This window comes from Metopolophium dirhodum, chromosome 7 (genome assembly GCF_019925205.1).
Source record: "Metopolophium dirhodum isolate CAU chromosome 7, ASM1992520v1, whole genome shotgun sequence".
Classification (NCBI taxonomy): Eukaryota; Metazoa; Arthropoda; class Insecta; order Hemiptera; family Aphididae; genus Metopolophium; species Metopolophium dirhodum.
The window spans coordinates 31,323,600-31,337,278 of record NC_083566.1 but is presented as its reverse complement, the minus strand read 5'-3'; the positions used below and the strand labels follow the sequence as shown (position 1 = coordinate 31,337,278).

The 13,679-nt window shown below is 29.0% G+C and overlaps 1 protein-coding gene across 1 annotated transcript; it reads left to right on the top strand.

Annotated features, from left to right (window-relative positions):
• Nucleotides 1-6,410: 6,410 nt before the first annotated feature.
• LOC132949641 (aminoacylase-1A-like) lies at nucleotides 6,411-13,404 on the top strand. The gene is made up of 7 exons (XM_061020627.1): nucleotides 6,411-6,602; nucleotides 8,174-8,343; nucleotides 8,700-8,871; nucleotides 8,968-9,114; nucleotides 9,237-9,648; nucleotides 11,912-11,972; nucleotides 12,848-13,404. The coding sequence occupies exons 1-7, from the start codon at nucleotides 6,515-6,517 to the stop codon at nucleotides 12,989-12,991; spliced, it is 1,194 nt and encodes a 397-aa protein (XP_060876610.1). The 5' UTR covers nucleotides 6,411-6,514; the 3' UTR covers nucleotides 12,992-13,404.
• The last annotated feature ends 275 nt before the right edge of the window (nucleotides 13,405-13,679 follow it).

The window sequence follows — 13,679 nt, the reverse complement described above, 5'->3', positions numbered from 1 at the left end:
GTATCGTTGCTAATACCAAATTCTTAATTCATGATCGTATAATACAGACTGTCCCTTTTTGTCGGTTACAATATTGTTTTATGAATGTCCGATTTCTACATACAACGCTGCGATAGTCTGGCCGTCATATATTAAATTATTATATCATACTTCAATAAATCTGTTACATTTTATTTTACTTGTCATAATGATATTGAGTGAGCATATTACGTTACAGGTGTTTCTTTGACTTTTTAAATATTAAAAAAGGTAATTAATTCATAATTGTAAAGCGTAAAACAGTAAACGCCATAATATTGGGTAGGTATTTTATATTTTTATGTTAATTATGTATAGTAATAAATTACTGAAAATAAAGTGGCTATACCACCATGGTTCATATAGCTTAGCATAATAATGTATTATAGCTCTGAGCAGTCTGAGTGATCTAATCAAAATATAAGCGTATACTTTAAAACATAGATAATGTATATCAAGGATCAACAGATCTGGCAAAAAAGGGTATCCCCAATTTTGGTCAAAGTTATGTTGTTGGTTAAATGGGTTTATATAGTGATATTTTATCAATTTCAGAAGCCAAAATGTCGCGTTTCCACTTTTATTTTACAAGTCTAAAACATAATAATATGTTTATATAAGTAATTTTAAAGGTATGTCCATATAAATGTTCACAAAACCATAGGCGCAAATAGCGTTTGAGATTTGGGGGGGGGGGGGGGGTTAAAGCCATACCTTGCTAATATTGAATAAGCTTAAAACAAAATGTAGGAAATGTTTGGGAGGGCTATGGATATTTTTGGGGGGCTTAGCCCTTACAGCCCCCCTATTTGCGCCTATGCACAAAACAGAAGCATTTTCACAGTAAATCCTAATAATTAGCAAAAATAGGGTATGTGGCATTAAAATGTATTTTTAGAGTTACGTGAAATAAGCTTAATTTTAAAGTAATTTGGAAATAGTATCGCCAATCATCTCCCTATTATCAGACATTTTGCCACCGGGTATAGATTATAATTTATAATGAAAATGATACATCTAATCCAGGGGTCGGCAATAGGCGGCCCGCGGGCCAAATCCGAGCCGTGGAGGGAAAATTCTGGACCGCTTAAAACAATTTTTTTGTTATGCTGTTTTCCGCACATATAATATAGATATTTGATCTATTTGTATGTTGTATTTGGATGTATTTTGACTCTACATATACATTATAATATGGGAAACTTCGTTCTCCAAAATGACATTTTTAAAGAATAAATATCGTTAAAAAATAACTGATCACCACCTTGAAAACACTTTGCGCATTAGTTGTTCTTCAAGAGTACCAAATTTTAAAAAACTAGCTATTATTATATTATGTTGAATAATTTGCTTTAAATAGCTTGAACTGTATTTTTAACACAAAAATAAACACATTCGGTATATTAACTTATATTTAAGTTTTTTTCTGGCCCTTGAACATTTTTTTTTTAAATTATCTGGACCACCATAGAATTTAATTGCCGGCTCCTGATCTAATCCAACCTAACCTTTTTTTTTATTTATTTATATTAAGGCATTCCTAGCTAGAGTAGCTATCTAGGCCTATTTATTGTATACATACAATTTTCTTACTTACATAAGTGCGATATAAAATACTAAGTATTAATTATTAATTAAGTTAAGAACTAGAATTTTTCTGGCTTGATGTATTCGATGTGTCAGTGATTACTGGTAGGAGATTAGATTTAATCTAATTTAACCTAACCTAACCTTATAAGGTCTATGATTATGATTAAGAAATAGTTATAAGCATGATTTAAGATATACAGGTTACTCAATGACCCTATGCAGTATGCGCATACCACCATAGGCACAAATACAGGGGGGCTGGGAGGCTTAGCCCCCCAAAAAACTAATGATTTCACTATTATAATTTAAAAGCATCATTAGAGTAACAAGTATAGACCTGAGCTACAGCCCCTCCACCAAATTTCAAACACTATTTACGCCTATGCATACCACGATGTATAGAAGATAAGGTGACACCGCTTTACATAATCCGGTCGCAAATTTTCTCGGCAGTATGGTATTACAAATTTCTCGTACAGGTATAGCACCACCATTCGCCCAAATTTTGGTTTTTGGTGTAACTCTAAAACAAATGTCCGTAGATACATCAATTTTTTTCTGTTTATTGTTTATATTATAATTTTCTATAACCCATAGTATTTTAAAATACTTTGACTTGTTAGACGTTTTGAGTTGTTTACGGACATAACCAAGAATAAAGATTTTAGTTATGTATATTTTAGAGTACCTATATTATTATATTTTATACATACAATGACATTTTCAAATGTAATTTTTTTGGCAAAAATGAATTTAGCCTTCCGTAGTAGATACTAATACCTAATACTAAAATTAATTACTTTAATCACAAATCACAATAATATCATAAAATATACTTAGTAATATTATAGGCTTACATCCACTCGTCCACTCTATATTCATTGAAGTATTAAACATTTAGGTATAAGGTATATTAGAATTTGCTATACACCAATACACCATAAAATATTTAAAATATTTTGACTTGTTTTGAGCTGTTTACAGACATTTTCAGTTTCCAATTTTTTTAGGTTTTATTTCTATAGATGTCAATACAATTTTATTCGTTGGGTCAAAAAGCTTGAAAATTTAATACAAGACTTAAAATATATTGTTACAATGGTAGTTGAAAATATTAAAAATACAGTCTCATTTTTTTTTTTAAATCATTTAAGTTCGTATTTTGAAAAAATACGTTAAAATCACGAACATTTAAGAAATTCATAAATTTTTTTCTTTTGAAATCTATGATTTTAAAATTTAACACAAGATTCCTCAGAAGTTCGGTCTCTCTTTTTATGAGCGTTCGTAGTTCAAATTTTTACAATAATTCACTCAATTTCTCGTGTAGTGATTTTCTTATTTTGTTGTAATTCAAAAACGAATAACTACTTGAAATTTGCTCCACAGAATATAATATATTCTGTGTTTATTTTACCAATTCCTATACTTGATAAAATGTTCAAGATATTTTGACTCGTTTTGAGTTGTCTACTATTTTCAATTAGTTTAATTTTTTTTTCTATAATATTCAATGATATTGTATTTGTTGGGTCAAAAAGCGTTAAAATACAAGGCTCCTGATATATTGTTACAACAGCAGTTTAAAAATATTAAAAATACACTGGCACAATTTTTTTTGACAAAATTTATCAAATTTAAAATTTTATAATTATTTTGTAGTTAAAAATGTACAAAATGTTCAACTTTTATAGCTAAGGATTGAAAATTTAAAACAAGGTTCCACGTAAATAGTTTATACATAAATTACTTTATTCGCAGTAATAATATCATCAAATATTATACTTAATAATGTCAATATATCATAGGCTGACTGACCGTTTTCGCTCAGAATTGATTTTCGTATGCAATGATATTATATCATTGAATTCAAATTTAACACCATCCATTACAGTGACCCACTTGTAACCAACCGTACAGCAGCGTGACACCCACTTGTCCTACTTTTTAAATTTAATTCAATCATCTAAAATCTAAATGTATTATTACTTATAACGTCCCCCCTTCCCTCTATAAACTAAAGTCTAAAACTAATACTATATACTTATTATTACTATAATACCATGACTAATACTATAATATTAATAGTTAATACTATAATATAGAAATCTGTGTTCCGTACCATTAGAGATGGGAGCTCAGTAAATTTACCTGGTAAATTTTACCGGGAAGGTAAAACATACATACATTTTACCGATAATTTGTTTACCGTTTTAAAATTTGAGTGACCACTCATTTCAGTTGTTTTCATATGCACAACAATGGTATAGTGACTTCCATATCTCCAGTCTCCACAATTCATGATATAAATATAACTAGTTATATACCTACCTATATATATATACATGAGATCTTCCAGCAAATAATTATACATAAGAAAAATGGTGCGAACATTCTGGTTTTAAGCTAATCAACGATAGGAGAAAAGCTACTAAGCTATTAACGCTCCAAGCGTGGTTAACATCAATCAACAACCTAATATTGTATCACTATTTAAGAGGGCGCACTAGTAGACAAAATATGGCATAAAAACATGGTTCTGAAGCGTTTTACAGTAAAAATACCTAGGTAAAATTATTGAGGAGAACTTATTTCTTCACTTCACTATCTTAAAACGTGTATTGTATATATATATATTGGTATATTTTGTAGTACTAAGAGAAATCACTATAATGCAAAAGCGCCAACTGTAATTCTTGCTATGACAAAATCATTAACATTTCGTGCACAAGAAAATAGGTTTCGTTGAGAAACTTGTATATCTACAATCGTTATAACTACAACATATTATTTTAGTTCAGATAATATTTTATATTAATTATAGTGGATCATGAAGACCATACTATAATAACAGTATAGAGGGAAGCATGTCATAAAGGGGATGAGAGAAAGACTATTTTTATCATTGCCTCTCATTCTAGCAGAGGCAAAATCATAATATATATATATACAACATATATTACCTTAACCCGCGTAGTATAGGAATTATTCATGTTTTTTTACGTTTTTTAGAAAATATATACATTATTTTGAATCATGACCCTCTTTTTGAGATTTTATAGCTTTTACGATTGCGCATATATGCATGTGGATATGTGTATATTTAATAAATATTATTTTTATTTTTTTGTAAATAATTAAATTATACAATATCCGTAAACATAAGCAGCACTTGGTAGAAACTCATGTGGGTGCAAACGTTTGTGGAAATAAAATTCACAAATCCGTAAGAGGAGTTGCCCCCCACCATCCCTAATATAGTAATATATAACTATTGCTACAATACAAGTAGTAAATCAAATTTCTTTATTAATAAATGTATCTCTGTGTTTCAATTACATAGGTAATATATAAAAATATTATAACAAAGCAACTATTTTTTTTGACATAAATAATAATAAAAAGGCGGGCAAGTAGGTGTCACTCTGCTGTACAGTCTTCAGTATCTTTGTTCACAACAAGTATGAGCCCGATACTATTAGATACACCACCACACATCGTTTTAAACAGATATATCATATTATATGCACCATACACTCAAATTTGCAAGGCTGGGCAAGTTAATGATTTTTTTTAACTCAGTCAAGTTAAGTTAATATGCACCAATAACAAAAAGTTAAAAGTTAATTTAACTATAGGTTAACTCAGTTAAGTTAAAAGTTAATACACACTTTTTGTTAACTTTTTATTAAGTTAAAAAAAGTTAATTTGTTTATACAACGCTAGCGTACTTAATTTTTTTCCAACCCAAAACTAAATTATAGGATATAGTGTTAATACTTCATACAGTATTTCCATATAAGTTAGATTCGAATGATATAAATTTTTAACTTTGAAGAATTTAAGATACATATTTTTTGACATGAAAACAAAATAGACTGAAATAATGAAATATTATAAAATTAAAAACAAAATAAAATAAATTAACTTAACTTACTTCTTAAAATGAAAAATTAACTCGTTAATTTCACGTTAATTAAGAAAGAAATTTAGTAAGTTAACAGTTAAGTTAATGAAAAGCCAAAAGTAACTAGTTAAGTTAAAAAGTTTAAATTAAATTAACTTTTTAACTTAACTTTAACTTTTTAACTTGTTAATGCCCAGCCTTGCGAATTTGTTTCTTAAGAATAACATGTTTATAAAATATACACTTATATGCACATGTATATTGCACTATCGTACAAGCTGTAAAGCTAAAGAGGGTCATGACGTCATGGTTCAAAATAATGCATATATTTTCAACAAAAACGCAAAAAATATGAATAATCCCTATACTACGCGGGTTAAGTAGCAATTCTAGCGTACCCAGCGCAGTCTGTGACAGTTTAATCGTGCGACTCATTTTGATAAGTATTTTCACGCAGGCGGGCGTTCGAGTTTGGTCTCCTTATTCTAGTCTTCATGGCAACATTGCCTATTATATAAGGTCAATGATTATTAGATTATTCTGTCATTTTTAATTATCATTAATCATTGTTTGGGTGTTATTATATTATAATTTATGGCATAAATTAAATATTACATGGATTTTAATCAATTTAATTTTGCCCTCTTGACATATAGCTTCTAGACTTCATAGATCTTGCAAGGCTGTACCACGTGTCGCCTATCTAATTGTTATATATATATATATATATATATATATGTATCTATCATAGTATAATCAGTATAGGTCCTCTTACGCTGCCACTTTAATTCCTAAACGTGATAATATTATATAGTGGGGATACTATTGCAATAAATTTGTGTATCTAAGCCATGTGTATAACCCATGATCACAGATATATAAAACAACTGTATAGTACCTATATAAGTACCTACCTACCTAATTTAAATACTTTAATTATAAGTGTATAATTTATAGTGTACCTAATTTATTATTTTAACTAATATCTTTCTATCTCAAATGTCTTTGACAAATAAAGAGGATGAAGCTATATACAATTTTAGAAAATATTTACAGATACCTACCGTCCATCCCAATGTCGATTACAGTTAAGTATTATTTTTTTTAGATATTTATAAGCTATAAGTACTCTGTTCAAGTTAAGAAACGTAGTCAGCGGTCAGGGCCAGCGTCAGGAGGTGGGGGAAACGAGTCCAGACCATTCAAAGGCGAGCGCTTAAGCGTTAAAATTTACATTCAAAAATATTTTGTATGGAAATCTTGTAATAAAACAAAACACGCTTAAACCACGTAATAAGTAGGTTAATCTGTAACCAAAAAATCTTAAAAATATAAAAACACAGTTTTTTTTTGTTGTTAATTTATGTTAAGATTTGGACAAAATTACAAAAAGAATAACGATTTTACTTATTTTGTTGTAATTTTATAATATTAATTAAACTTACCATCTACCGTACTAATAATAAGTAATAACAATAACCAATAGGTATAAACAGGGCCGCCGTTACGAATTGCCAGGCCTCGTGCAACATTATATCAAATAATATTTTGTTGAATTATACCTACATAAATTATAATAATATTACACAATACATTTATGATATATGTTTTAAAACTGAGGTCTGTTACTGTGCAGGATATATTAAATTTTATGTTTTATTAAATGATGCACTTGAACATTTTCACAGGGACAATTTGTAAATTTCTGCACTATAGTTACATACAGTGAATGGACGTAACCTATGGATGAAGTTTAGTACCCTAAAAAGTGTCCAAACACAAAAAAAGTTTAAGAAATTTAAAAAATTTAAAATAACATCATTGCCAAACTAATAGATCTGATCCTTTTCTTCGCTCATGCCGGGTTGTACAAAACATTTAATGAATCAATAGTGAGCTAATGGTCCCTTAAACAAGATTTAGTGGCCCATGATTGGTCCATTAAATTTTTAGTGAACCATTAAATTTAATAAATTGCTTATGCAAAACAGCATTAGAATCTAAAAATAAATAGAGAGGTTTAAAAATGGCTTTGTAAATAACACCTATATAATTAAGAGTACGTTATAAACTTATTATATTGAAATGGACTGAAACTTAATTATGCGCACGCGGTACATTTACGTTTTCATATTAGTTAAGCTTTAGACCGTATACTGTACAGAAGAGCGATATCAACTTACCCGCTTTTTTATTTATGCAAATAATATTTTTATAGGTATTATTTTTTAATAATTAATATAAGATTCTGAGTGAAGCGAACACTGTAATAGTTTAACATGTGTATTTTTTTTATTTATTTATTAATAGTTGCCTGTAATGGAACAACATTCATCACCTATATGGGGTAGTCGGTAGTGTACCTATTATGTGTGTATTATTTAAAATTGATACAGGTTACTACCTATTAAATTAAAAATAAAATCTAAAACGTTGTTTTGATAATATAATATTTTATCTATACTAGGTACTAGACCAATCTAACTAACGTTGTATAGAGAATAAATTATAAACTGGCAATAAAGTTATTTTAACATGATTCTATTGGTATGGGTAATGATATTTATATATTAAAATAAAAATATTAGGTACATCTACATTCTACAGTGTAGATTGTACATTTATTTCTCAGATAATTTGATAATCTTTAATATGCAGGTGAATGTGTCAAATTTCTACAGTGTCAAGCTGAAAGTTTAGGACTACCATCAAAAATTCACTATATGGCACCAAAAAAACCGGTGGTTATTATTACACTACAAGGAAAAAAACCTGAGTTACAATCTCTGTTGCTTACATCGCATATGGACGTCGTACCAGTTTATCCAGTAGGTACTCTAAAAAAATTTAAATACTAACTTAACGAAACGTACATAGCTTATAGGTAGATACGTAATTCGTAAATATGGAAAAGGGAAAACTATATTTATTTTAGTTATTAATGTTTATTAATATGAATATTATCATAGTTAATAATGATATTATGCTTAGAATTAAACGTAGTTATTCATCGTAAATTGTTGAACTTTTCATAGTTCATTCTGTATTATATAAATTATATGTTATAAGTTTGATATAGCACTATAGCCGTATAGCCGTATAGGTATATAATATATACTTGTAATGGGTTTACTGTTTATAATATTAAATAAATAAATATTAATAATTAATAATTTATTCCTAGGAAAAATGGACATATGATCCATTTTTGGCTCACAAAGATGCACAAGGAAACATATACGCTAGAGGAGCACAAGATATGAAATGCGTCGGTATGCAATATTTAGAAACAATAAGAAGATACAAAAATAATAATTTAATTCTTGATAGGACCATTCACATTTCTTTCATGCCTGGTATGTCTATATATTTTTGGTATTTGAGTATTTCCAGTTTCCACAAATAAAAAATAACAATAATTAATCAAATTATAATATTTTGTCGTATTATAGATGAAGAAATTGGAGGAATTTTAGGTATGGCCCAGTTCGTTAAGACCAATGAATTCCGTTCTTTGAATATTGGATTTACATTAGATGAAGGTTTGGCAACTATAGACGATGTTATTCCTTTGTATTACGGCGAAAAAACAATTTGGCGTCAGTATATTTTACAGTAGTACCCACTTCCTACATGCCAGAATGGATATTTTACATTTAAAAATATCAAATACCTATGCTCGTAAATACTTTCAAAATCTATTATTTATATTATTGAACAGAATTCTACATTCGAAGCACCGGCACTCTCGGTCACTCATCACTATTTCATGATAACAATGCAGCTGAAAAGTTGATGTTCGTGGTAAATAAAATATTGGACTGGAGGACGGAAGAAAAGTTAAAATTATCCCAAGGAATGGATATCGGAGAAGTTACATCTGTGAATATGACAATGTTGGATAGTGGATGTCAACTAAACTTTGTACCGCCAGAGCTGTCTGCTGGTTTCGATGTTCGGTTGGATATAGGCACAGATCGTCGTGCTATGGAGGATATCATAACTGGGTGGTGTCACGAAGCTGGCGAGGGTGTACGAATGGAAGTTTTCAAAACAAATGAAAAGACTACACCGACTAAGCTAGATGATTCAAACCCTTGGTGGTTAAAATTTAAAAGTGAATGCGATAAAATGTACGTTTTATTTTATTAATCGTATCCTTTAAAGTTTAATGTTTAAATATGTTCGTTGTTCATTAATCATTTATATAATTACGAGGTTTAACCAGTGGCGCACACTGGGAGGGTCAGGGGTGTCGACTGACACCTTTCAGAGAATTGGTGGGTGAGGGTTGAATGAGGAAGTCTAAGGGAGCTATAGCACCCCTGGAATTTTGTTTAGCCCCCCATTCCGTAATTTGTTTAAGTTACATTTTTAGAATATATGTTATGTACCAGAAATATAATAGGCTATAGCCCCCTTATATAATTTAATCACGCTATACGCCTATGGATCTGGGTGAATTTGGATGTTATTTTGATAAATATTTGTTTAATATTAATAGTATCAGACATCAGTACGTAATAACACGGTGGATAGCCAAAATTTCCAAACTATTGTAAGGTTATTATCAGTTTATCATATGATTACAATAACATGACGTGCGATTCATCGTTATCAATGTTCAACCGAGAATGGTCTCGTTCATAGACGTATAATATTATATTATACGTCAATTTTAGCTGAAAAGACCTAAAGTACTGACAAAATTAAAGTTAATTAACGCTGTCCGATTTTGATTCTTAAAAATAATTTGAACTCACCAGAAAATTGTCTATAGATCCTACGAAGCACTTTGTAAAAACTAAATTTTATATTATTATAAACTGTAGGTAATTGAAAACTTGAAAATATCAACTTTTTCGAATCAAAATTAATATTAAAAACGGAAAATGTGGGAGGTTTACAGAAATTTTTCTGCTGAATTCAAATATTTTTTCAGAATCAAAATCAGACAACGTTAACTAACTTTAATTTTGTCAAAACAAATGTATGTTTTTGTAAAATTTGTGTACTGAAATTGATATAATGTTATCGAGTTATTGACATGTGCATGCGCGTACGAGAGAGGATACCCGAATTTAATTTCACTCACACTAATAATCATTTGCTACTACCACATAGATCCCGGGCGGCTATGACAAGATTAGAAATTGACAAAATGTTTCCCCTTAAATAATGACCGTAGCGAGGCCCCTTAATCTGTGGTTCAACTGCAACGGTGTATAATATTTTGTATTTTGTACTTCATGCATAGATAATTAAACATACGAATGTACATGACTATTTAGTCATGCGTATAGCGTATGTTTATATATCTGTGAGTTGTGACGTCGTGTAAGTTGCATTCTAGCACTGCAAAAGTATAATAAATATATACAATCGAAATCAACATACTAATTATGTTTACCCCAGAACTAAAGCGTCTCATGAAAATAAGAAGTAGGGCTCAATCCAAAAAGTTATGTTTAATAAATTAATGCCCAGAAAATTGAAAAACATTTAATATCAGGTTTATTATTTTAATTATCTATTTAGTGTCGTTGTTTATAAGAAAAAATCAAAAACACTTCAAACAAGAGTTATACTATGCCTAAACTCATATTTGACTGGTGGCGTAGGTGGGTACCACGAGACATACATTTTCGACACCCTTGTGTTGAACGCTATTCATATAACAACAGAACAATATAGCTATATTAGGATTAAATATGTATCGATTTTTATGTAACGCAGGAGAAGAATACACATATACGGACCAGGGGGGGGCTAGGGCCCCCCAAGGCCCAAAACCCGTATTTCTAAAAAATTGTATATTGCTAATAAAAAATTATAAACAAAAAAACCATATTATAGTATCGACTATTATAGACACGTAAAAGTATGTAATTATTGGAGGTACGTCGGTGTATGACTTGTAGCATGTATCTGCTATCTGTATGGACTACGAGAATACTATTTGATAACAATTAATGTATAATGTATATAAATCAATAATATTATATATTTATTATTTTGATGAATTAAAACATTTAGAAACTTAATGTTATAAACAAAATATAGAGCCATAAGTGAATTATCTGCAGGATGTCAGGATGTTCGGTATGGTTGGGCCATATGCCCATATGTTAGGAACTTAGGTTAGCTGCAAGTTTAATTTCAAACTGCAGATGTCAGTACAATAAGTTGTACAAATAATATTATTTTTTACACCAAGTCATTACCGTAATCCACCTCTCAGAGGTGACCTCTAAAAAAAGTATGGACCTAATAAGAACTATTAATATGCATACTAATATAGTAATATATAATTTTGTCTTTATATTTTTAATTATTTTTTTTAACACAAAGAGTGCTTATATAAATACTTAATAATATGTATTATATATTTTTCAGGAATTTAAAACTAAAACCATCTATTTGTCCTGGGGCCGGTGATAGCAGATACATCAGACTAGTAATTATATAAATTTAACTGCATTATAGTGCATACTTAATAGCACGGACTAAGATATATTATATCTTAGTCCGTGCTCAATAGTATAATATTAAATATATATAATTAGTTAGTTACATAACACGGTTATCTACACAGTTATCTTTTATCTGTAGATAACCGTGTTACACACTTAGTCTGGTACACACTTGTGTGGTAGTCTTAGTAGGTCTACTACTCAAGACATCTATAATCTACCTGGTATATATACCAGGGGTTACAATTTTTTTAGAATTATGGATAAATTACGTGTGTAGTCATGTACGTATTATAATATGCATATTGCATATACTATATAGTATATCAATATATTATAATATTAAATATTATGTACTAGATGATCCCGTGCACTTCGTTGCCGGTAAAAAGTGCCAACTCTATATGAATTATGATTCAAACTTTGTTCTATTCGTTATTTAATATTCGTTGTATGGTGTTCAAAACTCAAAAATGTTCATCGATCATCTTGAATCTCATAAATTCCATGAATTCTATAAATTCGATACAACAATATATAATATTAATTATTATCTTTTATCAATACATCAAAACAAATATATAAAACATCGCATCAGCCCGTTTTCTCGGAATTTATTGATAAATATTGTTATTTCCTATTAAAAAATTACCTCATCACAATAAAATATAGCCAATGTCACTCAGTAATAATACAGGCATGTAGCTTTCTTCTAGGTAATGAAAGAATTTTCAAAATCAGTTCAGTATAGTTCCAGAGATTACTTTCTAATTTCTACAAACAAACAAACTTACTAACTTTACCTCCTTATAAGATTATTAGTATAGATTTATTAACTGTTGACTGCTTTTATTTACAGATTGGTATTCCCGCACTTGGATTCTCTCCAATGATGTACACCCCTGTGCTTTTACATGATCACGATGAATATTTGAATGAAAATACGTTTTTGAACGGAATTAATATTTATTATAACATAATTAAAGGTTTAGCAACTGCATAAAATGTGTTACCTATTCATTTAACATAGTTAAAAAGTAAATACACTCGATTATTGAAAAAAATATAGCCTATATAAATTATTATTATTTAAAAAAAATTTTACTTGATAAAAAAATAATACTATTTCTATAATCTACTCTTCGAATCATTAAAACTTGGTATACTTATAAAATTAGACTTTTAGGTATAATTTTATTCTCAAACCTCTAAATAGATGCCTGCCTATGTATCGCATGATCCATTTAATGTAAAACACTCATAATTTAAAAAAACGTAAATAGTTTTAAAATATTTATTTTACATAGTTTTAAGTCATGAAAAAAACAAAATTTTTCTAAAAAAAAATATATTTATTGCTATTTTGTATAACCGTATATTTTAATCCATTTTGTATGTTTTACTTTTTTTAATTACAACATGCATTTTTTAATTCCTTATTCCAAATCAGGATTTTTTTTTAAGTATACTTCAATTTATAAAATTTTGGATTGTTCTAGTGTAGTAGTGTAACTCGTATGAGTTAAAAGTTATACATAAAAGTATTTAAAATGTTGATGAAGAAAGTAAAGTACCCGAGTACTGGAGTGATACAGGCACAGCGGTGCCCCACAAAATGTTAAGAAATTAAACTTGCCTTTACAAATCCAAGATTTCTCATTTTAAACTATAAAAATCAACAACATAACATA

Excerpts from the sequence above, each read along its gene's own strand:
- LOC132949641 (XM_061020627.1), top strand. The coding sequence starts at position 6,515 with ATGTCTTTGACAAATAAAGAGGATGAAGCTATATACAATTTTAGAAAA. Across the intron at positions 9,115-9,236 it reads CGGCGAAAAAACAATTTGGC|AATTCTACATTCGAAGCACC; the intron begins GTCAGTATATTT and ends ATTATTGAACAG. Across the intron at positions 9,649-11,911 it reads AAAAGTGAATGCGATAAAAT|GAATTTAAAACTAAAACCAT; the intron begins GTACGTTTTATT and ends TATATTTTTCAG.